Source organism: Aspergillus piperis, assembly GCF_003184755.1.
Source record: "Aspergillus piperis CBS 112811 unplaced genomic scaffold BO85scaffold_16, whole genome shotgun sequence".
NCBI lineage: Eukaryota > Fungi > Ascomycota > Eurotiomycetes > Eurotiales > Aspergillaceae > Aspergillus > Aspergillus piperis.
Genome location: NW_020291606.1, coordinates 184,471 through 208,445, shown reverse-complemented (window position 1 = coordinate 208,445; position 23,975 = coordinate 184,471). Strand labels below are relative to the sequence as shown.

Genomic DNA, 23,975 nt, shown 5'->3' with positions numbered 1-23,975 from the left:
TTCATGATAGGAAAGCCTTCCCTCCTTGGTAATTATAAAACAGACTCAATGCATGCGTCCAGCCCTTCCTTGTTGTTCAACATCCCATCGATGGAATCAATTGTCACCAAAGCTCCACCATGGCCCCAGCCGTATTGTCTATTGGGTGAGATAAGCAACATTAGCAACATGAGATAGTGCGGATCTAAGATCCTCACTAGCATCTTAGTGGCTCAACAGATACCTAATGCGTGGTTCCCTGCGGATGCTGTTACGACAGACTGTGCCTTCGTCAGCTCTGTGGCATTCAAAGCGCCCCAAAACTTGAAGGAGCCAGTATGTTGATGACACTCTAGTTTGGCATATACACGCCATGACGGATTGCTCATCCAGTGCAGAGAAACCATTGGTGTACGCACAACACGACTTTCAAGTCGGTTGGTTGCATCCTCAATGAGCTTGACAAGGTGGTTCGGGTTCACAGGGTAGCTCTCCAAACTGTAGGAAGAATTAAATGTCACCGAGGTCGACATTCCGTCTTGCAATAAAACCTTGGTAATTGATCCCATCTTTGTGGTTTAAGAAGTGTATCTGCTGTGATTTTAGAGGTCGGTCTCTTAGGCTCTTTGGTAATAATCCCTGGAGTACGACATTAACGACGCGCGAGGAAATACTTGTGCCTCCTATTCATATAACTCTTGTAGCCTGGTGATCAAGATCTTGTATCACCATCCCATATATCTCCGTTACTACGGTCGCGCTTGTCGATATTAGGTGGTGTGAATTATCACCCTTCCAATCAAGTAAGTCATGGGTACTACTTCCCTTGCGTCTCTGAGACAGGCTGATTGGTGCAGATTTGTATTGCCTTGGTTGCATGTGACACATATAAACAAGTCTATAGATGTAATCATCTGTTTCAGGCAGTTCTATGGGAATCAGGGGCTGGTTTGCCTATGGGAAAGCAATTAAGAATAGTGATGATTGCAATGTGGATATTTGGCACTTGTGAATGGCTAAAATGTCAGCCATCAGCTTGTGTTATTGTTCAGATTCTGAAAGTGGTATCAAGTCTCCTACCGCATTCCAGACGTGAAATTCTATACATGTTCATCGCTGAAGCAGATCCTCATGGTAGACCTTTGTAGTGTTCTCTTACGCATCAATCGGGATTGGTGCAGGCCGTAACCCTGTTTTTATGTTGTCAGTCCCCGTGACACATGAACACATATACTTGAGATCCATGTGATGTACTAGTATGTAATCTCAGCTGCGATCCAGAGTGTGATTCGGGGTTCTTGCAGGCATATAGAAATAAAACGCGAGTGAGCAGCCAAGAATGAGTGATTAGGCTTGAGGCTACAGCGGTGTGTTGAGATTGAGAAAGCAATAGAAATATTGTGGCCGTTAGCTGCGGAATAGTTTGTAGGAAGCAGGGAAGCTGGTTTCAATTCTTATGGGATAGACAAGGCTAACGGTTTCAGGCTCCAGGAGCAAGACAATGGATGGGAAGAGCACGAGCCGTCAGCCCTTGCTTCGGGTAGTGACTGAATGCAAAAACCATCGATGGCCTCGATAAGATGGACATCTTTTAGGTATTTCTGTTGTAAGGTTGCGTGATCCAGTAATGTTCAACACAGGTGCGATGCGGCCAGGACAGTGTGATTAACAGCCTACTAGTATGAACATGGACACAGGCCGATAGGGCGCAGTCGCCTAGGCCGTTCTAGTTGATCTGCTGTTTCAGGTAGTAGTGCCCTAAGCGAACCTTATCGGAGCTTCGGGACGGTGATGACATGTCACAGTCATTATGTTAATAACTAGTAGCCATTGCCAAATGGACGGTCCTCCCTTGCTGAGAGGCAGCAGAGAAGACAACTTGGTCAACCTGGCCACGTATCATCATCCGACTTATTCTAGTAGTATGACCGAGCTTTCAGTCAGGTGAGTGTCGCATGACGAGTAGTTAGTTGATGGTCTGGTGAGTCAATCTCAAGTCCGATCAAGTCGGCAATATATCATACTAGTAGTATAGTTCAAATAAGCACACAACTCTGTGTCAGGGATCATGCAAATTGCTCGGATTAATTGTAGAATGAGTAAATTAGCTCAGCCGATCAAACCTACTCGTATAAGGTCCACAGATGTCCTAGTAAATTCTGGTCCGTTTGTCAGTCCCTGACAGAGTTCCTGGATGATCGCGGGGAGTGCCTGACGTTAGCGCCCGACAGGTGAGGCCAACCACCGCCGCTTACGTACATCGCCGCTTATCGTCATCCCGGAAGCTCCCTGCCGACCTGCGCCTCCTCTATTTACTTCCTTTCCTCTCCAACCCCGACTCATTCATTCTCATCTTTCAACTCTTTCGCGCCTTATTTCCATCATTGTTGAATGTAATCGATCGTTCCGTTTGCTTCTCTGACCGGCTACGCCCCCAATCATGCGGGGACTCCGCTTAATCCCCTTCATCGCAAGTCTTGGCGTTCTCCCTCAGTCGTGGGCCCGGGACGAACCGAGCTTAGGCTTCACCAACATCCATGAACCTGGTCGCTGTGCGATCCGAGGCCATTGCGGGAAGAAGTCATTTTTCGGTGGAGAGCTTCCTTGTCCGGATAATGGCCTGGCACAGGAGCCCGAGGCAGCGGTGAGAAAGAAGCTGGTAGACCTCTGTGGCAGCAAATGGGAAGAAGGTCCTGTTTGCTGCCTGGATGAGCAAGTAAGCTCCATGGATGCCCCACATCCTCGGATCATTGGACCCTGCTGACTTGTCGTGCTATAGATCGATGCTCTTTCCAAGAATCTAAAACTCGCCGAAGGTATCATCGCGTCCTGTCCCGCGTGCAAGGATAATTTCTTCAACATCTTCTGCACGTTCACCTGCTCCCCAGACCAGTCCTTGTTCGTCAACGTCACCGATATCGACGAGGCCCGGGGCGGAAAACAACTTGTCACCGAAATTGATAACATTTGGTCGGAAGAGTATCAAAGCGGGTTCTATGACAGCTGCAAGAATGTCAAGAATGGCGCTTCAGGTGGTAAAGCCATCGACTTCATCGGTGGCGGCGCCAAGAACTACACTCAGTTTTTGAAGTTCCTGGGCGACAAAAAGCTCTTAGGGAGCCCATTTCAGATTAACTTCAAGACCGAGCCTGCTGGCCCTGATCCTGAAGGAATGAAGCCACTGCCGATCAAACCGAAGGCGTGCAACGACGCGGATGAGGCATTCCGCTGTTCTTGCGTTGACTGCCCCGATGTATGTCCAGAGCTACCTGCCATAGAAACGGACAAGTACTGCCATGTTGGCCTATTGCCTTGTCTGTCGTTTGCTGTCATCCTCATCTACTCGGTCTTCTTACTGGTTATCGTCGCTTTCTCCAGCTACTTCACCTACCGAGAACGCCGCTACCGGAAACCCGAACGTGTCAGACTCTTGCAGGATCCCGCTCCCAGTGACGATGAGGACGAAGGTGATATTGTTCGCGCAGGTGGTTATATTGAGCAGCCAAACGGTGTGTATAAGTTGAACTCTATGCTGGACAGGGTATTCAACAGTAATGGTGGTGCCTGTGCTCGGTTTCCGGGCCTTACCATTGGGTCCAGTATTGTCATGGTCGTTCTGTTGAGTCTTGGTTGGTTCCGATTCGCCGTGGAGACAGACCCAGTCCGTCTCTGGGTCAGTCCAACTTCAGCAGCGGCACAAGAAAAGGCCTACTTTGATGCCAATTTTGGACCGTTCTACCGGGCAGAACAAGCGTTTCTTGTTAATGACACATCGTCAGGGGATGGGAGCGTTCTGAGCTATGACACTTTGAGTTGGTGGTTTGATGTGGAGTCTCGTGTGCACCGCATGATCTCTCTTGACCGAGGGTTAATTCTCGATGACATTTGCACTAAGCCAACCGGTGAAGCCTGTGTCATCCAGTCTCTGACGGGCTACTTTGGAGGATCGGTGGCAAACCTAGACCCAGACACCTGGGAAGCTCGACTTAAGCATTGCGCGGATTCACCAGGTGACGTGAGCTGTCTCCCAGACTTCGGACAACCACTAAGGCCAGAAATGATCTTGGGTGGCTATGGAGAATCAAGAGATGTCTTAGACGCCCAAGCACTGATCACAACATGGGTTGTGGACAACCACGCGCAGGGGACAGAAGGTGAAGCTAATGCCATTGACTGGGAAAATAGTCTCAGGCGCATCCTGGAAGTGGTACAAGAGGAAGCTAAGGAGCGTGGACTACGTGTCTCGTTCAATACCGAGATCAGCGTTGAGCAAGAGTTGAACAAGTCCACGAACACCGACGCAAAAATCGTGGTCATCAGCTATATTATCATGTTCTTATATGCATCCATGGCTTTGGGTTCGGTCACAGTTACGTGGAAATCCTTATTTACCAATCCTGCAAACGCATTGGTCCAGTCCAAATTTACCCTGGGCATCGTCGGTATCCTCATCGTTCTGATGTCAGTTTCAGCGTCGGTTGGGCTGTTTTCTGCAGCTGGCATAAAGGTCACCCTGATCATTGCCGAGGTCATTCCATTCCTCGTTCTGGCAGTGGGTGTCGACAATATTTTCTTGATCGTTCACGAGTTCGAAAGGATCAACGTGAGTCATCCCGATGAAGAGATTGATGAGAGGATCGCCCGTGCTCTGGGCCGAATTGGGCCCAGTATCTTCCTATCTTCACTTACAGAGACTGTCGCTTTCGTCATGGGAGTCTTTGTAGGAATGCCTGCTGTGAGGAATTTTGCCGTTTATGCCGCTGGTGCAGTCTTCATCAACGCTATCTTACAAATCACCATGTTCATTTCGGTTCTCGCATTGAACCAGAGACGCGTCGAAAGCCTCCGCGCCGATTGCATTCCGTGCCTGACCGTTCGCAAAGCGCATTCCGGCATGTCCGAAGACCAGCTTCTCGATCACCAGGAGGGCGAAAGCGCTTTGCAGGTGTTTGTACGCAAGGTGTATGCATCTTCACTCCTTGCACGTAGGGTCAAAGTCATCGTCGTGATTACCTTTCTTGGCCTTTTGACTGCGGGACTTGCTTTGATTCCAAAGGTGGCTCTTGGCCTGGACCAACGCATCGCTCTTCCAAGCGACTCTTATCTCATCCAATACTTCGACGACTTGAACGCTTACTTTGGAAGTGGTCCCCCAGTTTACTTCGTGACACGCAACGTAAATGTCACTGAACGTCACCACCAGCAACAACTATGCGGACGTTTTACAACATGCGAGGAATTCTCTTTGCCCTTTGTACTCGAACAGGAGTCGAAGCGGTCCAATGTTTCGTATATCTCAGGATCAACGGCTAGCTGGATCGATGATTTCTTCTACTGGCTTAACCCCCAACAAGATTGCTGCAAAGAGGATGGCGAGATCTGTTTCGAAGACAGGACACCCGCCTGGAATATCTCGCTCTACGGCATGCCTGAAGGAGATGAATTCATTCACTACGTGGAGAAGTGGATCGAATCTCCTACCGATGCATCCTGTCCTCTGGGAGGCAAGGCTCCGTACAGCAATGCCCTTGTTATCGATCAGAAGCGCATCATGACCAACGCCAGCCATTTCCGGACCACACACACCCCCCTGAGGACGCAAGATGACTTCATTAAGTCGTACATTTCGGCCCGTCGTATAGCTGATGGCATCTCTAAAGAGCATGGAATCGATGTATTCCCATATTCCAAGACCTACATCTTCTTCGACCAATATGTCTCCATCATACGGCTTACGGGTACACTACTGGGCTTCGCTGTCGCGATTATCTTTGCATTGACTTCCACGATCCTTGGATCCGTGGCAACTGGCGCGGTGGTCACTACGACCGTCGTCATGATCCTGGTTGACATTATGGGTGCCATGGCCGTAGCTGGCGTGTCGCTTAACGCAGTTTCACTGGTGAATCTGATTATCTGCGTGGGCATCGCAGTAGAATTCTGCGCACATATTGCTCGCGCGTTCATGTTCCCTTCCCGTGCTATTATGGAGAAGGTGCCGACCAAATTCCGGGGCAAAGACGCGCGGGCGTGGACAGCTTTGGTCAATGTAGGCGGCAGCGTCTTTAGTGGTATCACGGTGACCAAGCTCCTGGGAGTATGCGTGTTGGCCTTCACTCGCAGCAAGATTTTTGAGATCTATTACTTCCGAGTGTGGCTGGCTTTGATTTTATTTGCTGCCACCCATGCTCTCATCTTCTTGCCAGTAGCACTCAGCTATTTTGGTGGCGAAGGTATGTTTACATAAAAAATCTCTTCTAGATTGAGACCACTTACTGACTATCTCCACGCAGGATATGCCGACCCAGGGGCTGATGGCGGCCTTGAAGAGAATCTTGCGTCCAGGGGCTACCGTTCCCTGCTGGGTGACGACGATTACGACTCTGACGAATATTAGACGCTCGTAGCGCCGGAACGCACCGTCTTATACAGCAGTACACGAAATCACGTCTTACGGAATCGTTGTTAATTCTACCATCATCAATGGATGCGACCTGAAACGGGATTCGTCAAATGAAGCTGTACACCACATCTATATATTCTTGAAAGTTATACCAAGATGATCGGGAGTTAGCACGGTTAAATCGGAGTTAGGTCAATGCAAGTTGGTTACTCGGTGTACACTGGATAGTAGGAGTAGCATCCACACGCGTAGGACTTACTCGGATAAACAATCATGGGGGGCTTCTTGCTGGGACGCGTGATCTATCCTGAGGGTTGTACCGAATAACCCGGACTTACTATTGTTCCGCCTGTGTAACGGAGAAAAGCAGGCGCGGCAGTCCCGCCCTTTTGGTAATTATGAGTCGGCGTCGCATACGCAGACGCGAACTCTTGTTGTGGTTTACATATGCACGCAGTGAATGATTCCTGAACCGTTGCAGGCCACAGATAAAAAATTCAATAATACAATAATAAAGTCAAAAAAAGGACTGAGTGGATACAAACGGTGGCCGATCTCAGTTGGGCACCGAGTCAGAGCAGTATGGTATGTTACCAGTCCTGTGAATCGGCCCCTGATTGGCATCCCGAGCCAGGCAGAATTACCGCTAAACCGCAGTAGGCAAAATGAGTATCTCCGTAAAACAGCCCACCCGAACATAATTTTTTTTTCGGTTCCCTTTTTCTTCCCCTCCATTCGCTTTTTTTCTTCTCCTTCTTCTCTCTCCTTTTCTCACTCCTCCCCCTCTTCCTCTTCTCACACCTTTCTTTTCCTTTGTGTTTATCTCTTTCTTGTTCTATATTTGTGTTTTTTTGATACCCTGTGGGCTGTCTGTTTGTGTGCAGTCAGCTCATTCAATCCTAGGACCTTCTGAAAAGAAGGTGCTGGTCTTGTCTTGCACAAGGCTAATTTTTTGAACAAAACATTGCAAAGAAAAAGTACAGTTGCTCAGTCCGACATGGATCAACAACGCTTTTTGCAGCAGCTTCAGATCGTCCTGAACCGTGAGTATTGCACCTTGCCTTTTGATTATCTTTCAAAGAAGGCATTGCTGACTCTTTGCTTCAGCTTCCCAGGGCAATGTCAAGGAAGCGACGGGCGTTCTCCAGCGCGAGTTCTATAAGAGCCCCGAATCTCTCGTTTTCCTCATCCAGATCGCCACCGGCCATGAGGATCCGAACCTGAGGCAGCTGGCGGCCGTCGAAAGTCGGACGCTGGTTGTCAAGCACTGGGTTTCCGTTCAGGCCAGCCAGAAGCCCCAGATTCGTGAACAGCTTCTGCGTGCTGCTGTTGGCGAGAGCTCTTCTCTCGTCCGCCACTCGGTTGCTCGTGTCATCTCTGCCATTGCTAAGATCGACCTGAACGATGGCGAGTGGGCTGATCTTCCCAACTTCTTGCTCCAGGCCGCTAGCACCGGTAACAAGGAAGAGCGTGCCGTGAGCATCTACATCCTGCTCACCATCCTGGAGACTCTCGGCGATGCTTTTGAGGAGAAGTTTGATGAGCTCTTCCAGCTTTTCAGCAAGACCATCAGTGACCCCGAGAGCGAAGAGGTGCGCATGAACACCCTCATGGCCTTGAGCAAGCTCGCCATGTACCTGGACTCGGAGGAGAGCGTTGCTCCTGTGAAGGCTTTCCAGAACCTGATCCCCTCTATGGTTGCTGTCCTTAAGGATGTTATCACTCGTGAGCAGGATGACGGCATCATGCAGGGTTTCGAGGTCTTCCAGACTCTTCTGGGTTGTGACCCCGCTCTGTTGACCGTCCACCTCAAGGACCTCGTTATCTTCATGAATGAGCTGGCCGGCAACGTGGAGCAGGAGGAGGATGTCCGTACCCAGGCCATCAGCTTCCTGATGCAGTGCGTTCAGTACCGCAAGCTCAAGATCCAGGGTATGCGCATCGGTGAGCAGCTGACCCGCACGGCGCTGCAGGTCGTCACCGAGCTCGGAGATGCTTCCCCTGCCGATGATGACATTACTCCTGCTCGTTCTGCTCTTGGTCTCCTCGACATCCTCGCACAGAGCCTGCCTCCCAGCCAGGTTGTTGTGCCTCTGCTTCAGACCCTGGGACAGTACTTCAACAACGGCAACCCCGACTACCGCCGCGCTGGTATCATGGCTCTGGGCATGTGTGTCGAGGGTGCTCCCGACTTCATCAGTACTCAGATGCAGGAGATCTTCCCTATGGTCCTGCAGCTGCTTGCTGACCCCGAGCCCAAGGTTCGCCAGGCCTCTCTGCACGCCGTCGCTCGTTTGGCCGACGACTTGGCCGAGGACCTCAGCCAGGAGCACGAGAGACTTATGCCCCTCCTCTTCAAGAACTTGGCCAGCGCCATGCAGGAGTACAAGGGTGAGGAGGATGGTCCTACCGTTGACATCATGAAGGCCGGTATCAGTGCGATTGACGCTGTTGTCGATGGTCTCGATGAGAAGGACGTTGCCCCTTACCAGGGTGAACTGGTCCCGATCCTTCACAACCTGTTCAAGCACCCCGACTTCCGTATCAAGGGCTTGGCTGCTGGAGCTCTGGGATCTCTCGCCTCCTCCGCTGGTGACTCTTTCCTCCCCTTCTTCGATGACTCCATGCACCTCCTCCAGGAATTCGCTACCGTCAAGGACAGCGAGGAAGAACTCGACCTTCGTGCCAGTGTCACTGACGCCATGGGTGAGATGGCCGCTGCTGCCGGTCCTGAGCGCTACCAGCCTTACGTTGAGCCCCTCATGCGTGCTACTGAGGAAGCTCTTCACCTTGGTCACTCCCGTCTCAAGGAGAGCACCTACATCTTCTGGGGTGCCATGTCCAAGGTTTACGTTGAGCATTTCTCTCCCTTCCTTGATGGAGTCGTCAAGGGTCTTTTTGCTTGCATCGAGCAGGATGAGACTGATCTCGATGTCTCGCTTGGTGCTGCTGCCAAGGATCTCATCGGTCAGGAAGTGACCATTGGTGGCCGCAAGGTCCGTGTTGCCGATGCCGATGATGATGATGACGAGCCCACCGGAGAGGACGGTGATATCGAGGATGTTGATGTCGACGATGAGGACGCTTGGGATGACATCACTGCCACCACCCCTCTGTCCTTGGAGAAGGAAATCGCCGTCGAGGTGATCGGTGATCTTGTCACTCACACCAAGTCTGCTTACCTTCCCTACTTTGAGAAGACCATTGAGATGGTTCTTCCCTTGGCTGAGCACCCCTACGAGGGTGTCCGCAAGAGCACCATCAGCACCCTGCACCGCTCCTACGCCATGCTGTACTGCATTGCTGAGGAGAGCGGCCAGATGGCCAAGTGGCAGCCTGGTCTGCCTCTTCAGGTCCAGCCTGCCAAGGAGGTCCAGAAGTTTGGTGAGATTCTCATGACCGCCACTGTCAAGATGTGGACTGAGGAAGACGATCGGTATGTATCCCAAAATTTTCCTTCGATGCCTATCCATGCCCGCCCTCGGGCTATCTTAAATGATGATCACCACGTTTACCCAGCTCACTCCGACACGCAAAAGTCGTGCATGATGTGAAACACGTTTACTCACAACCTTCTGATATTTATCTACACATTCGTTCTGCTGTATGATTTCATCATGGTTACAAGAGCTAACCAAAAGACAACTAGTGCTACCGTCGCCGACATCAACCGCAACATGGCTGAGAACCTGCGTTACTGCGGTCCTTCCTTGATCTCGAACGAGACCACCCTCCACAACGTGATCACCATGATCACTGACATCATCACCAAGAAGCACCCTTGCCAGCTCGAGTTCGGCCCTGAAGAGGAGACCCTCGAAGCCGGTGAGGAGACTTCTGAATTCGACTGGGTTGTTGTTGACACCGGTCTTGATGTTGTCTCTGGTATGGCTGCTGCTCTTGGCGCCAGCTTTGCCGAGCTGTGGAAGGTCTTCGAGAAGACCGTCATGCGCTATGCCGGCAGCACCGAGGCTCTTGAGCGCGCCACTGCTGTCGGTGTCATTGCCGAGTGCATCAACGGCATGGGTTCTGCTGTCACCCCCTACACCGCTAGCTTCCTGAAGCTCCTTGTCCACCGCCTTGGTGATGAGGATACTCAGACTCGCTCCAACGCTGCCTACGCCGTTGGCCGTCTCGTCGAGCACTCCGAGGCCAAGGACCAGATCGTCAAGGAGTTCCCCACCATCCTGTCTCGTCTGGAGCAGTGCCTTCATATGAACGTCTCCCGTCTTCAGGACAATGCCACTGGCTGCCTGAGCCGCATGATCCTCCGCCACCGCGAGAACGTTCCCATCAAGGATGTCCTTCCTGTCCTTCTCACCATCCTTCCCCTCAAGAACGACTACGAGGAGAATGATCCCCTGTACCACATGATCTGCCAGCTTTACAAGTGGGAGGACCCCACTGTCCGTGAGCTCACTCCTCAGCTCGTTCCCATCTTCCAGGCTGTTCTCAGCGATGAGGACCAGCTGGAGGAGGAGCGTCGGGCCGAGCTCGTTGAGCTTGTCAAGTGGCTTAACCAGGTGCAGCCTGGTGCTGCCCCTTGGGCTGACCAGCTGTAAAGGCAATGAAAAAATAAAGGATGGATGACGACAGCTTGATGACCAAATACTACTTAATGGATAGATCGGGTCTCTCTACGAGGACTCTTATGGACGACGTTAGAAGATACCCCTGGGGAGCCAATGAGCGATGAACCCACAACTTATAGAATATGGCTGGACATGCTATGAATTATGAACAAAAGTGGTGTATATATTTTATGAGTTAAATCGAATTCCGATTCGTATGTTCATGTTGCCTTTGTACTATCTTTTTCGTAATGTGTCCTGTAATGTCGGTAATCAATTGAACTACCCCCCTGTCGGTGGCATGTTTTGAGTCTACTCTATGGGAATCATGTGCCATGTCTCATGCTCCATGATGCTGGTTGATGTTCTTGTGTTCATAACTTGACCTCAACTTATTTCTTGGAGATCAACATGAAATTCAATTTTATGGCCCACTGCTTTTCTTCCCATCCTGATGTAAACGATCGTTAGTATAAGCCTTCTGGTTCCTCTTTCTTGGAATTATCTAGTAGTACTACTTAGATATATATTAGTGGTAACGGGGAGTTGGCCACATGTATCTCACAATTCTTTTTCCTCATTGTTGATGTACCTTAACTTTATAACGTAGCCCAACCACTGCTTACAATGGAGAACGATACATTCAGTCCAGGGCTTGTCTAGGTATTCATGACGCCTTTCGCATGACCTACCCGATCCTGTCGACGTCATTTCCACATATCGCTTACACTTGAAGCCATATTATTATGTAGAGATGTTATATAGCTACTCCAGCTATGGATGATAGTGTAAGTCAACTGATCAAATACTTTCCTTTTCAACGCAACTATTCCCACCGTCACTTAACACTTCCTATTAGTTGTGCCCCTAGAAGGCAAGAAGAATGTCTACTAGTTTTATATCATTCCCACCCATACAATCCTTCCAGGACCCTCAAAACCCCACAAATATAAAATATCCAACAATGGACCTCCTAGCCAAGCTCGAGATACTAGCTGTTACACTTAACAACGAAGACAACGGCATCATCCTCGAAACTGCCTCGAATAACCAGTACTACAACCACACATCCCATCCCCTCACCACCCTGCACCCTAGGGACAAGAACTCAACCTTCCTCGTTAAGCTCGAAGGACCTCTAAGCACTCCATCTCAAGTCCAAGTGCTATCCAAGTCTCCCACAATCCCCATCCTTAGAGAAGGAGTAGGCGAAACCTCCACTGCCAACTTCTGCCTCATCACCGGCGCCATGAAGCTCAATATTCTTTCAGCTCTCGCAGGCAGCGCCTTCTCCGCAACATTTGTCCGAATCAATCTCTCCCCTAAAGATCTCTCTGCAAATAGCATCGCACCTTGTCTGGGTAGTGAGATCGACCCTATTCTTCCGCAGAACCGAGCTACCGATGCCGATGAGGTGTTTCTTCCGAAGCAGGGCGAGTACCCCGTGTGGTATTTCTTTTATGGGAATCTGGCTGTGCCAGAGACTCTAACTGAAAGTCTGGGGTTGGATGAGAGCCCGACGTATCAGAAGGCAGTGGTCAAGGGAGGTATTTTGAGGACCTGGGGAGGGGGCAAGTATAAGGCTTTGGTTGATGGAGATGCGTCGGCGAGGGTAGAGGAGTGGGCGTATGAGGTGGGATCTGAGGAGGATGAGGAGATGCTGAGGTATTATGAGACGGATTGCTATGAGGTGGTGAGGTGCGATATTTGTATAGTGGATGTTGGAGAGGTTATTAAGGGGCTGGTATTCAGGTTTGTGGGGGATGTTGATTAGGCTTTGCTTTGGTAGGGTTGTTGGGTGTCCTTTGGCGTTATTTTTTTTGGGTATCTGAACATCTGTATCTTTGTCGATCTTCCAACCATTTTGATCTTGCAGATGCAACTCGGGTTGGTCGATGTGCTTTATCTTCATATAGATATCTAGACAGATTACGGGTTCGGTGGTTTTGGGATGCTTGTACCTTCTTTCTCAGTCGAAGTAGATACTACCATTACTACCGCTGTATACAGGCAGGGAGGGACCTAAATTATCCAAGTCGAGTCGGGTCTCTTATTGTGAACAAGAAAGATAAATGGCGCCTATTTGTCTAGCCCGTCCTTCATCACGCTGAAGTCACGACGTCACTATTAGTGGCTCATTACTTGTCCTACCGGGTACAATGTACACTCATAATCACATCATCGTGACTGTCGACTGCCTAGAGAATACTTCCCTCTAGCGCACAATCGTTCGCCTCTATCCGACCTCTCATTTCGCAGTTATCTTTTATCTGCTCTGTAAGAAGATTCGGAGCCAAGTCCTTCGTCATAGTCTCAGTTGTCTCTGCTGTCCGCAGCATTATCTACAGAACTATATCCGTCCCTTGATTCTCTTCTTCGGATATCGGTTCAGATTGTCCTGTCATCCTGGAAGGGCACCTATCTTACTTCTGACCAAGCCGAGACGGCTACAATGGCCTCTGCAGACAACTCCAATCGACGTAAAGCAGCTATTCCAAGCCCCGCGGGCGAGCTTCGTGAACCAAAGCGGCATGGCCTGATCGCACAGCTGGTATGTGCTGCAAAGCTTACCAAGCTTGATTCAATCACCTGGGCGTGTTTGTGGTTTGCGGATCTCTCGAACTTAGAAAGTCTCGTGTCATCCTGTGGATTGAATTCACCGCACGGTTTTATGGTGCACCGCAGTCTCTCGAAGAGTGAGGATAAAACACAAGTAATTGATGCCTGTAAGTGGGGTCTGATACAATGCAAACAGACTTAGGCTAATACAATATCAGGGGCGGTTTCACGGCCCAAAGAAGAACTGGAGAAGGCCTATGAAGACGAAGAATCAGATACCGAGGGGCCTCCGATCAAGAAGCGTCGGTTGACTTTGAACACAGAAGAGAGTCCCAGTCCTGAAGAAGAAGCAGCCACTCATTTAGCCAATAGACTAGTAAGTCAACTTCATATTCGATACGACCAGGTCAGTTCTCCGCTAACTTCAGCAAGTGCACTGAGCGAGATAATGCCACTTGCGTGGTCACCGGTTGCCGTGATCCGGTCGAAATCGCACATATACTCCCCAACGGTCTTGGAAGAATGGAGTCTCAAGTACTCCAGAACTTTTGGTTTCCTCTGCACCGATTCTGGAGCCAAGAGAGGGTCACGGCATGGATGAATTAGGCTGCAGGCCCAGAAGCCACAGAGGCCTGCTCGAACCTCTTGTGCATAACGGATATGGCCCATAAACTATGGAAAAAGCACGCTTTGCCTTGAAACCGCTGTCCTTGAGTGAGGATCGGAGATCACTTGAGGTGCAATTCTACTGGCTCCCGGTTTATAACTACCGTTCGAGAATTCCCGCAACCGAAGTCCCCAGTCGTATGTCTCGCAAGCTCTCCGGAACAACCGTTGATGGAAAAGAAACCATGCTGTTTAATATTGCCACAGATAAGAAACTATGCTCTGGAGACATTCTTACCTTCAAAACAAACGACCCTAACAGTCACCCCCTTCCATCCATGGAGTTGCTAGACATGCAGTGGGTCCTAGATCGAGTTCTTGCCCTCAGTGGTGCCACCTACGCCACAGACGAAGAGCTTTATCCCGATTTCTCGTCGAATGAGGGCTCATTTTGGAATAGCGAGGAAGATTTCTGAGATGCACAAGTGGAAGACTTAGGGGGCGAGACTCTGCGGGAAAGAATAGGTAGTCATCCCAACTAGCCCATCACATTATTGTTGCTGACTACTAGAAGCAAAAGTAGGAACTATCTACCTCCACAGTATAACCAGAAACAGAACGAATATTCCTAGCTTCATCAGCAGACCGCACATAATATTTTCCCTGCAAACTCTAGCCAGGTGGATGTCTACCGTATCTAAATTCTCTCATAAGTATATTCTATCATCCAGACAATATGCTGGACAGTAGAAAGGGTAGATTCCTCTTGCTGGAAGACGTTCTGATGACAATATCTACCGGCAAATACCGCATCCACCACGTAAACCAGGAGATATCCGTCACGTAAACGGACTTTGCCGTCCAGATTATGAGAGACGTAGCCGCATAAACCCTATAAAGTCCTTCCAGTTCGCTACAGCTAAGGAAACTATTTAGACAAGCAAATGCTTGACAAATAAGTCTCCTCCTTTGTATCCGTCACGTTAATTAAAGAGAGATGAATAATGGATTTGGCATAACCAGCTGCTAATTCCCTCCAGATGTCAGCAGCCTAAGCACTTGTTACAATGAATATCTCAAACCTTCACTGCGGATTTCACTTATCGCCTCTATCACTCTACAATCGTTGAATATTGCCCCCTTCAATCTATGCCTCTTCCTTGAGCATGATGTACCTTCACAGGGTCTCCAATGTTGATTACCTGATTCACCGTCCTATTACCAGCCCTTCGTATAAATTGCCACCACTTTCCCTCGCGGAGCAACCAATTTCTTTCCTACAACCTGTCGGACAGCTACAGGCCTCCTTTCATACCATATCTTCTATACAACCATCATCATAAGTTATATCATATTTCTTTGAATCTCCACATGAATCCTGTGAGATATGAACCTTACCAAAAAGAATTGAAAATATCATATGGAGATGAAAACTACAGCCAACATATACAAAGGGAAATTAGCACGTTCTTATTCCAAACAATTGAGCAGGAGGCACTCGATACCACACTAGGTAAAGGAAGAAGGGAAAAAGAAGAATATTTGCTCATCTTGAATCTAGCCAGGTACATAGCCGTCTCTGTTACCCTCTATCGCGCGTGCCAAATTGACTAGGTCATGCAGATGTTCACTGCCACAGCGCAGGGCGTTTCAATGTCATGTTAGGGGACGGCCGTCACTCTCATACGAACGTCAAGTTCAAGACTGTGTCCTCGCTTCTGATGATCCCGACGTCCCAGTTGCTGTCGGACAGCCAATCCCGGTCCATTAAATTTTATACAGCCGCTTTTTATACAGCCGCTTCGAGATCGTTCTCCGTGAAGATTGTGGCCATGACCCAAATTCAAAGACTACTATTTGTGGAATGGGATGGTGCTCCTACTAGAGCACCCAAAACTGTCTATCGACTTCAGTTAGCCGTCTTCGAGTGCAAGAGAAGGTTCATAATCACAAACTGACCGCTATCTACTGCTCTGACGCGTACAGAGCTGCTTGAATAACCACCCAGCTCTCACACTCTACCGAGCACCGAAATACATCAAGCAATCAGGAAATAAAGATACCAAAGCCCCTGCAGCTCCCTTGTCTCTCACTTATAGGAAATACAACTCTCAAGCTAAGCTTGTGAGTGACCCGATTTGGCCAGATGATCTAAAATCAATCTGATATGTATTAGGGGCTATGCGCGCTAGAAACCCTACACGACCTGACAAAGTCTCGACTGGGTCGTGTAATAGGTCATGATAGACCAGCGCCCTTATCGATATAAGGCTAAATACTTTTCTCTGATACTGGTGGCCCGGTGAAGATTTCACCCACTTCTAAGCGCCTTGGAAAGACCAAGTGGGGTGTTGTACTACACTTTTCAGGTACAGAAAACGCCTTTCTCAGTATAAGCATTGCATTGCAGGATTTGGTGTCGCACTTTGCTCTGCCTTCGGTTGCAAAACGTCTATCCTGAGCCAAATATGCAGCTTACACAGAGAAAGGCCTATGTATCATCTTCCGAAACAGTACTCCTTTGGAGTATAGCACTATATACAGTATAGCAAAACAAATGGTTCCTCGGCCATTTCTTCCAGATGGACGGGTGACAGCTAGACAGCTTCGAAAATCAGTAATGCACTTATCGATGCATTCGATTCCGCGGTTACGGCTTTGATAAAGCCCTCAAGGGATATATCAGCTAATGAGATTAGCCGGGTACAATGGTTCTGCCAAAATTAGACCCGAAGCGGAAGGCTTACAGCTTCAGCATTAGGATTTGTTGGTTCTGAACTCATCAGACAGTACACCTGAGAATACTGTGCTCCCTGGGATTAGGGGGGAAAGTAAATACTAGTTATACTAGTATTTACTAAAATGTCACAATTTTACATGGTCCAGAATCTGGAATAGAACACTATTCCAAGCATACCTTACCTATCTCTAGAAGCTTGGAGTTTTGTTTGAGATACCCATAAGGGCAGTAGAGTGTCCAGCTGGAAAGATCACGAACTTGACGTCAATAATCATGCAAAAGATGCAAGAAGCGGCGGAGAATGGAATTCTCCAAGCCACTGCGGGTCATTGCTTGCCTAAGTAAATATGCTTATCGAGACAACCTCGGGTTTATGTCCTACCCCAAGACATGGTATAATGTCGGAATATCTTCCTGGCTTTTCGAAGATGAAGAGCACCTATTGAATAAAAATAGTTATGAAGTCAATAATGACTCTGAAAAGGTATAGGTGTCTATGTGGACAAGGATTCTGAGTCAGGAAATATACGGTTGCAGACCAGATTCTCTTAGGGATCTGCTCGAAAGATACCATTAGCTTTGATAATTCGGAAGGCACACTTTGGTGTTCATCTGAAGAGATGCATTTAACAAGGAGAGCTCTAACAAGGCTCGGGCACCAAGGACTACGTTTTATTGGTAGACGGGAAATCCCTGTCGATAATACAAGCTGTACTTGCAAATCAGTTCGGACAAGCTGACTTCATATTGAGCATTGAGTAACCTCCCTACCAGCTTGGAAGCGTCACACCGTCTCGGAGTAAAGCCAACAAAGTGACGAGCTGACATGGGGGGTTTCCCGACCAAGATGGATTTTCATCTTGTACCTTTGTGGTCAATTTGGCATTTCATCCGGGGTCTGCCATGAGGTAAGAGCCATCTACATAGAACGTAACAGGAAGAAAAGTTGAGAGACAAGATCAGGCTTAGCCTCGTATCAGTGATGCGAGTAAAGTCGCTATCGGGGATCTAACAGAGGTAAGACTGGGTTCATTCTATAATGACTTCATAAAGAGAATTGATGTCTGGAATTTTCCTTGATTCTTTAGCACTGTCCCACGTCCACTGTTGTTGTGTGATCGCCTTTGTGATTGTGTCGCTACCTTGAGCTACCCTGAATTTCCATATCTTGAAAGGGTTTGGGGGTTTCTGGAACATGCCTTTGTAGAATTGCATGATCGCAGATAGTATGTTGGTCGTCTGGATCCCGCTAGAATCTATATAAGGGCCCACACTCATGGTTGAGTTTGCATCCGCTGCCCATAGTACTAACTACTATACTACTATTCCCAGCGCCGCTTGAGCATCTCAAATTTGTGATTTTTTTTAGATCCTTGCCTTTTCTAAGTCAGATCTAGCTGAGCATATGACCCTACCTGTGCTATGTTACTCTGGTCGGCTTGGCTTTTAAATAGTGACTTCACATTGTGACTTGGAGCATTCTCCCCACTGTGTCGCCTGCCTCATATACTTGTCTTTCATACGTTTCCAGCCACGAAGCTATTCAACCTTTCATTCCCGCATGGTCGTTCAGGCATCCATGGAAATGGGGTCGTCCATCACCTACACTGACTTCCAAGCCACGCTCCGGGCTGTTGTGGAGCAGAGAAGCCAGCAGTATCAGAACATCTATTCGATTGCTGTGAGATGGGAGCTGGATGATACAAATGCCGAACTAGATACCGCGCACTTTCAAAGCATGCTGAAGAATTTCGATACTGATCCAGCTGAGGTCCTGGTTCTTGGTTCTGACGATCATTACCCTGTATACACCTTATCAAGAGCCTGGCTCAATTTTACAGCGAAAGCGAGACTCAACAACGAACGCAACTTGATAATATTCCATTATGCAGGCCACGGGGCAACCAAGAATGGGTCTTTCAACATTGTGGAAAACATGAGCGAAGAATCAAAGACCGCCGACTTTGAAAGGGCTATCCTTGCAGACGTCAAGAACCCGAAGGGGTTCTCGGATATGGTTGATGTCCTGTTCATCCTTGATTGCTGCTATGCTCATTACACAACCCGAGCACCAAAGACTACTCGCAATGTTATTGAGATTCTTGCAGCAACAAGCTCCCAGACAGTCACAGCAAGATCCGCACCAAATAACACTTTTACTGCGAAACTGGCTAACGAGATTGCTCGAAGGAAGAAAGCGCATCATGAAAGTGTGGAGTTTACCAGCGTGTTTCAAAGCCTTCTCACCCGATCATCAACTATAGTGAGACCCACGCATGCCTTGCTCGTCGGTGCAGCTTCAGTCAATATACCACTCAACGGACATAGAACGGTAGACCCGCGAGCTATTCCCGCGGACTATTACGCTCTTTTCGCTGTTAATATCTCAAAAGATATTACAAAAGAAGAGCTAAAAGAGCTCAGCACATGGATGCGGAGCCTGCCACCGTTTACGGGATTGAAGATAGAGCATATCTATCAAACTCAAACTCACTCTATGTGCTTGATTATGCGTGCTTCATTTTCAGTCTACACCAAGTTACACAATATGCAAGGATACAATCTAATTGCGGAAAATCCTGGTCCGGCGCTAACTCATCTCTTGCAACCTGAGCTGTCTGAAGAACCTGCTTCTCCTCCTTCCCAGCGGTCCATGATGTCTGAAAGGCGCTAGGTTTGTCCATGAGATACACCCGCGCTCAGGTTTTATATTTCTTATTTTAGTGAAATGGGGTTCCAAGAATGTCCAAGAACCTATGGGAGCGAATGATTCTACGATCAGAAACGACAAGTATTGATACAAATATAGCATTAATTTCTTGAATTTACAGTCTGCTTGCTTCTGTTTATGTGATAGCTGAATATCATATAAATTAATTATATAAGCTTCATGAATCAAATTCGTATATAACTTTATATGTCTAACATAATACCTGAAAACATATATCTTTTAAATTATGAATTTTTAGTAATTATACTATAGCTAACATTCGCCGTGATAATATGTAAAATGCCGGAAAGACTACAGTAAAATATACTGGATAGTATGTATCAGAAAGAAATTTAGCATTTGATTTACTCTTATAAAAGTTCCCTAATAATTCTGTTTATATATATAGATAATTATATATATTATAGTAATTTCGTTTCTCCATCAACCAAAATGCTCTAGATGAGTATATCTTATTAATCTGTCTCTATCTCTATACTGTCTAAGCTAAACAAAGCCAACCCTACCTGAGCTGATAGTAACACACGCAGCAGGTTTTGCTGTAATGAAACTTTCGACTGGAACTGTCAGTTTAAGTTCTTCAAGACTGGAAACGAGGAGCTTACGTCCCTACGAAGTGTAGCCGTTCTATTACTCAATCGACATCGATGGCCTTCTTCCCAAAGAGGAGGAATCCGGCCGATATAAAGAACACAGTGTGAAGCGTTCGCGACTGGCAAGCTCAGAAGGCGATGGCTGGATAGACATCAAACATGCGCCCCTTGTCCACTGCTGTCGCCCAGAGGGTTGCAGATGTGCCGCTCCAGATCAGCCGTCGTGCCTGACCGACCCTCGCGCCACCGTGGCGGTTAGAAAAGCAATTTTTCCATCCATCACATCTTGTCTGATGTGTTTCAGAGCATCCTGCACGAGGAGTGCTACTCGGATTCTGACTGGTTCACCTCTTGGTCGGGTTAATATTTTCTGGCTTGTTTTTGCCTTTGTTACCGGCCCGGCAATGCTCAATTACAATGGGTATAGCCACCAGCGAAGCGAGAAACATCGTTATAGACCCTCTATACAACGATTATTAACGGGAATTAACAAACGGCTCGTCAAGATGCAGATGAATCGAGAGACTGCTTCTAGGAACAGTGAAACCCCAGTCGATAATGGAGTAAAGTCTGAAGAGCCATGCCAGTCTAATGGTAACTAAAAGTAAGATTGCATTCTATTTGGCTTTCGCTATCTATATACTGACCAATATTCAGCGCGCCAATTCTCCACGATGATGCCTCCCGCTGTCTATACCCACCATGGTGATTTGGCGTGGGCCAACTCAGCATTCGAGCGTCTGGTAGATAAAGCTACCGTCGGACGCTTGAATGTCTTATAGCGGTTGCATGAGATGATTCAAGAGCAGATCCCTGCAACGTATCATAATGGTCAAGTGGGGCGTTGTATCAAAAAAGCCATCAGAGCGTTGGGGGCACGGCGCAGCACGTTGGGATTGTCAGGCTGGGTATAAGGTATAGACTCTGTTTAGTGTCGTTGTATCTCATCCGTCTTAGGCATGTCATAGATGAAAAGAAGCTTTTTGGACCAATTAGCGGAGTTATAATGCTATGAGAAGGATGCAAACCAAATGACATATACGTATTTACGAAAAGGAATACGCGGACTGCCGAATTAGGGCGCGCGTCTTGTTGAGGCTGTCCATTTCATGGAGGAGATCAAAGCGTGGGATACCATGGTGGCTGGGGAATGTGTCGTCGCGGCAGAGACCCTCTGGTGCGAGCCTAATGTATTAGGAGAGCTCATTAGCGACGCCCAGCGGCCGTGGAGGGAAGTACGCAATTTTGTTCTGAGAGATGAGGTTTCGAAATAGGTGGTGCAATAAACAAAGAGATAAGCACGTCACAAACATCCTATTCTCCCCTCGGATATATGATATTGTAGGACAAGAGTACGGCCCAACAGTTGGCGCTTCTCCAGGGTCAGAAACCTTGGCTGTTTCTGTCTTGATAGTTCAAATTGATAATTGATAAGATTATGGATTATTGAACCTCCGGGGGAACAAGAATGAGGCACATAAGTATATACGAGCTAGACATATTTGATAGCATATAAAGATAAATGAACTGTTGACTACGACATAGCTCTCACATTACGGTATAGCCTGTAGAATTGACTTGTAAGGACACTCTGTCGATCGATGAGGAAGGCTGCTTGCGTTAAATCAACGTGCCAAGTCATGACTGATTGAACTGAGAGCTTCATTCCTTGGGAAGAACTGTATGTCCACCATGAAACGGATATCTTGGCTTCCTGGCCAAACCATACGGAACTTTCAACCAGAAAAGACCTCTCCGAAAGGCTATAAAGTCATTAGCAGGACAAAGAGTCTGACCAACTCAACGTCCCCGTTGTCTCAAAGTCATCCAGACAGGTGTATCGGGGCCTTTTGATCTTGATCAGCGCCAGGGTAGCTACACCCAATAGGCGTCATCAATAATCCTGAAAGACAGCACCCTAGGTCAGCTGTGGTAGGCCTAGCTTAGGGTCCAATGTGGATATCAGAGTTTGGATGGACGAGAATCCGGTGTCAGAGCTTAAGCAGCTCGGAAGCTCGGCCTGATTTCTTGTTGTATACCTGGAGGCCCGGCTGTAGAATCTCTAAACCAATTTGCTGGCCGATCTGCATTTAATTTGAGCAAGTGGCTGGTTTCTGCAATGCATGGTTTTGAGAGAGTATTAATTAATCCTAACGCTTGGAACGATGGTAAAATGCCAAGTTAGCTAGCAATGCGACACATTCGATACTTAAAGCCTGCTGGCACGTCGCGTTGAGGCGCAAAGCTCATGAAGTGATATATTAAATTCTTCGTGAGTGATGATCCAGCTCTCAGATATTATATCTATGCTGAATGCCTTAATAGGCTCGGCTACTGAGTTGCTTCTTGGCCGGTTCAGGATACCCGATGCCAAGACGCCAGACTCCCTTTTGGGACGACACGAGGCAGGGTTCATTGCAGAGATGAAAGAGTCCTTGAAGAGGGCTAAAGGCCATAGAACTCCTGAATATAACAGTCTAGTACTACCCCGTTGTCGCCCCATGCTTCTGGCTATAGGCCAACGGATGGCGTATGAGGCAGCCGTTGATGCGGGTGTTGATCCCAATTTTCTGGCGCTATATGAAGCCGGAGCGGTGAGGAACGACTCAAGTTGGTATGTGGAGCAGCTGAGGCTCAGTAGGGCATCTCAATATGATATGGAGTGCCAAGCGTGCGATAGTGTAATGTCGCAGCTAGATAGGCATTTGGACGAATTGGGTATGGAGCCGTACTGCACCGCCCCAATGCTGTCGCCGGCTAGATGGGAGACTTTCATCAATACCTGCCCTATATACACGGGAGATGCAGTTCCTAGCCTGGTTTATGGAGGTAGCCGAGAGTACAGACTTTGAGTGTATATAGTATCCCGCAATTTGACTGTTTACAGCGTGTGAAGCTGAGAGTGCAGTGGACGGAAGTGGACGGATGAAGCAGTCAAAGTGGAAGTGGAGAACAGATGGGCGGTGGATCTTTGCTGCCTGAGCTGATCGGCTCGGCTAACCCCAGAAGGGTCTAGTGGGTCCTGAGCTGGTTAGTGACGTTGATGGCGTCTTTCTCTTCTGCCTCGACTTTTGGCTCATCTCTGGTTCCTGGTCTGGCTTCGTTCCTGATCCTTTCTTTTCCCAAGTGAAATACAAAATCGATTCCCATCCTAATATCCTACATTTACAAGTCCTCAAATACCCGAAGCACTTCACGATGGCTGCCTCGTCCGTTTCCTCCGCTGTCAACTTCACCCTTCCTTCCTCCAGTTCTGGCTCTTCCATTAAGCGACCTATCAAGACTGTCTCTAAGCCTTGTTTTGGCTGCGACTGCGGAGATGAAGAATGCGATTGCTGCGTTTGCACTGTGATGTGGTATGTCAATCAAAGACCAAGATCCATAAACAAGAATCTTTAGTAACCCATTTTTGCAGAACAACGCTCGTTGATTTTCGGGCCATGCCTATACCGTCCAAATAACCTGTGGGCTATTTTCCCAATTTGATGATACATACGACTTTCAATGGGCGCACTCGGAGTTTGTCATGGGCTGTCGGAGGCAGTGGGTACATCCATTACTGATGCCACCCTTTGCCATCCACGTTGATACATCTTTGATTTGGCTATAGCAAAAGTCTTAGCACAGATTAATTAATCTGCTTTGAAATTCCAGTTTCTAAGCTGGGCTATTCAGAATTTGCTCTCAATCCCTGACTAGTGGTGTAAGGTTTACAGCGAGCCTCAGAGTCAAGGCCTCAAATCTTTTGTCGGTGCCTTTCCTACAGTCATCTTGAATAAAGGCTGCAATGTTG

The 23,975-nt window shown here is 48.1% G+C and overlaps 7 protein-coding genes across 7 annotated transcripts; all 7 read left to right on the top strand.

Annotated features, from left to right (window-relative positions):
- Nucleotides 1-2,155: 2,155 nt before the first annotated feature.
- Nucleotides 2,156-6,598, top strand: ncr1 (sphingolipid transporter NCR1). The gene is made up of 3 exons (XM_025660612.1): nucleotides 2,156-2,695; nucleotides 2,759-6,212; nucleotides 6,273-6,598. The coding sequence occupies exons 1-3, from the start codon at nucleotides 2,420-2,422 to the stop codon at nucleotides 6,374-6,376; spliced, it is 3,834 nt and encodes a 1,277-aa protein (XP_025513120.1). The 5' UTR covers nucleotides 2,156-2,419; the 3' UTR covers nucleotides 6,377-6,598.
- Nucleotides 6,599-7,111: 513 nt separating this feature from the next.
- BO85DRAFT_425716 (putative importin beta-4 subunit) lies at nucleotides 7,112-11,176 on the top strand. Its single transcript, XM_025658090.1, has 3 exons — nucleotides 7,112-7,425; nucleotides 7,490-9,818; nucleotides 10,032-11,176. The coding sequence occupies exons 1-3, from the start codon at nucleotides 7,380-7,382 to the stop codon at nucleotides 10,942-10,944; spliced, it is 3,288 nt and encodes a 1,095-aa protein (XP_025513119.1). The 5' UTR covers nucleotides 7,112-7,379; the 3' UTR covers nucleotides 10,945-11,176.
- Nucleotides 11,177-11,917: 741 nt separating this feature from the next.
- Nucleotides 11,918-12,727, top strand: BO85DRAFT_377170 (uncharacterized protein; the record flags this gene model as incomplete). Its single annotated transcript, XM_025656252.1, has 1 exon — nucleotides 11,918-12,727. One exon carries the CDS (start codon nucleotides 11,918-11,920, stop codon nucleotides 12,725-12,727), a length of 810 nt encoding a protein of 269 aa, XP_025513118.1.
- Nucleotides 12,728-13,405: 678 nt separating this feature from the next.
- BO85DRAFT_461366 (uncharacterized protein) lies at nucleotides 13,406-14,594 on the top strand (the record flags this gene model as incomplete). Its single annotated transcript, XM_025661780.1, has 4 exons — nucleotides 13,406-13,679; nucleotides 13,731-13,888; nucleotides 13,945-14,097; nucleotides 14,232-14,594. The coding sequence occupies 4 exons, from the start codon at nucleotides 13,406-13,408 to the stop codon at nucleotides 14,592-14,594; spliced, it is 948 nt and encodes a 315-aa protein (XP_025513117.1).
- A 3,575-nt stretch (nucleotides 14,595-18,169) lies between these two features.
- Nucleotides 18,170-19,680, top strand: BO85DRAFT_451542 (uncharacterized protein). Its single transcript, XM_025660611.1, has one exon. The coding sequence runs from the start codon at nucleotides 18,420-18,422 to the stop codon at nucleotides 19,530-19,532; it is 1,113 nt and encodes a 370-aa protein (XP_025513116.1). The 5' UTR covers nucleotides 18,170-18,419; the 3' UTR covers nucleotides 19,533-19,680.
- Nucleotides 19,681-22,683: 3,003 nt separating this feature from the next.
- Nucleotides 22,684-23,034, top strand: BO85DRAFT_461365 (uncharacterized protein; the record flags this gene model as incomplete). Its single annotated transcript, XM_025661779.1, has 1 exon — nucleotides 22,684-23,034. One exon carries the CDS (start codon nucleotides 22,684-22,686, stop codon nucleotides 23,032-23,034), a length of 351 nt encoding a protein of 116 aa, XP_025513115.1.
- A 228-nt stretch (nucleotides 23,035-23,262) lies between these two features.
- BO85DRAFT_451540 (uncharacterized protein) lies at nucleotides 23,263-23,859 on the top strand (the record flags this gene model as incomplete). The annotated part of the gene is made up of 2 exons (XM_025660610.1): nucleotides 23,263-23,538; nucleotides 23,598-23,859. A coding segment is annotated over exon 1 (154 nt), but the record flags the coding sequence as incomplete, so codon positions are not given.
- Nucleotides 23,860-23,975: the final 116 nt, after the last annotated feature.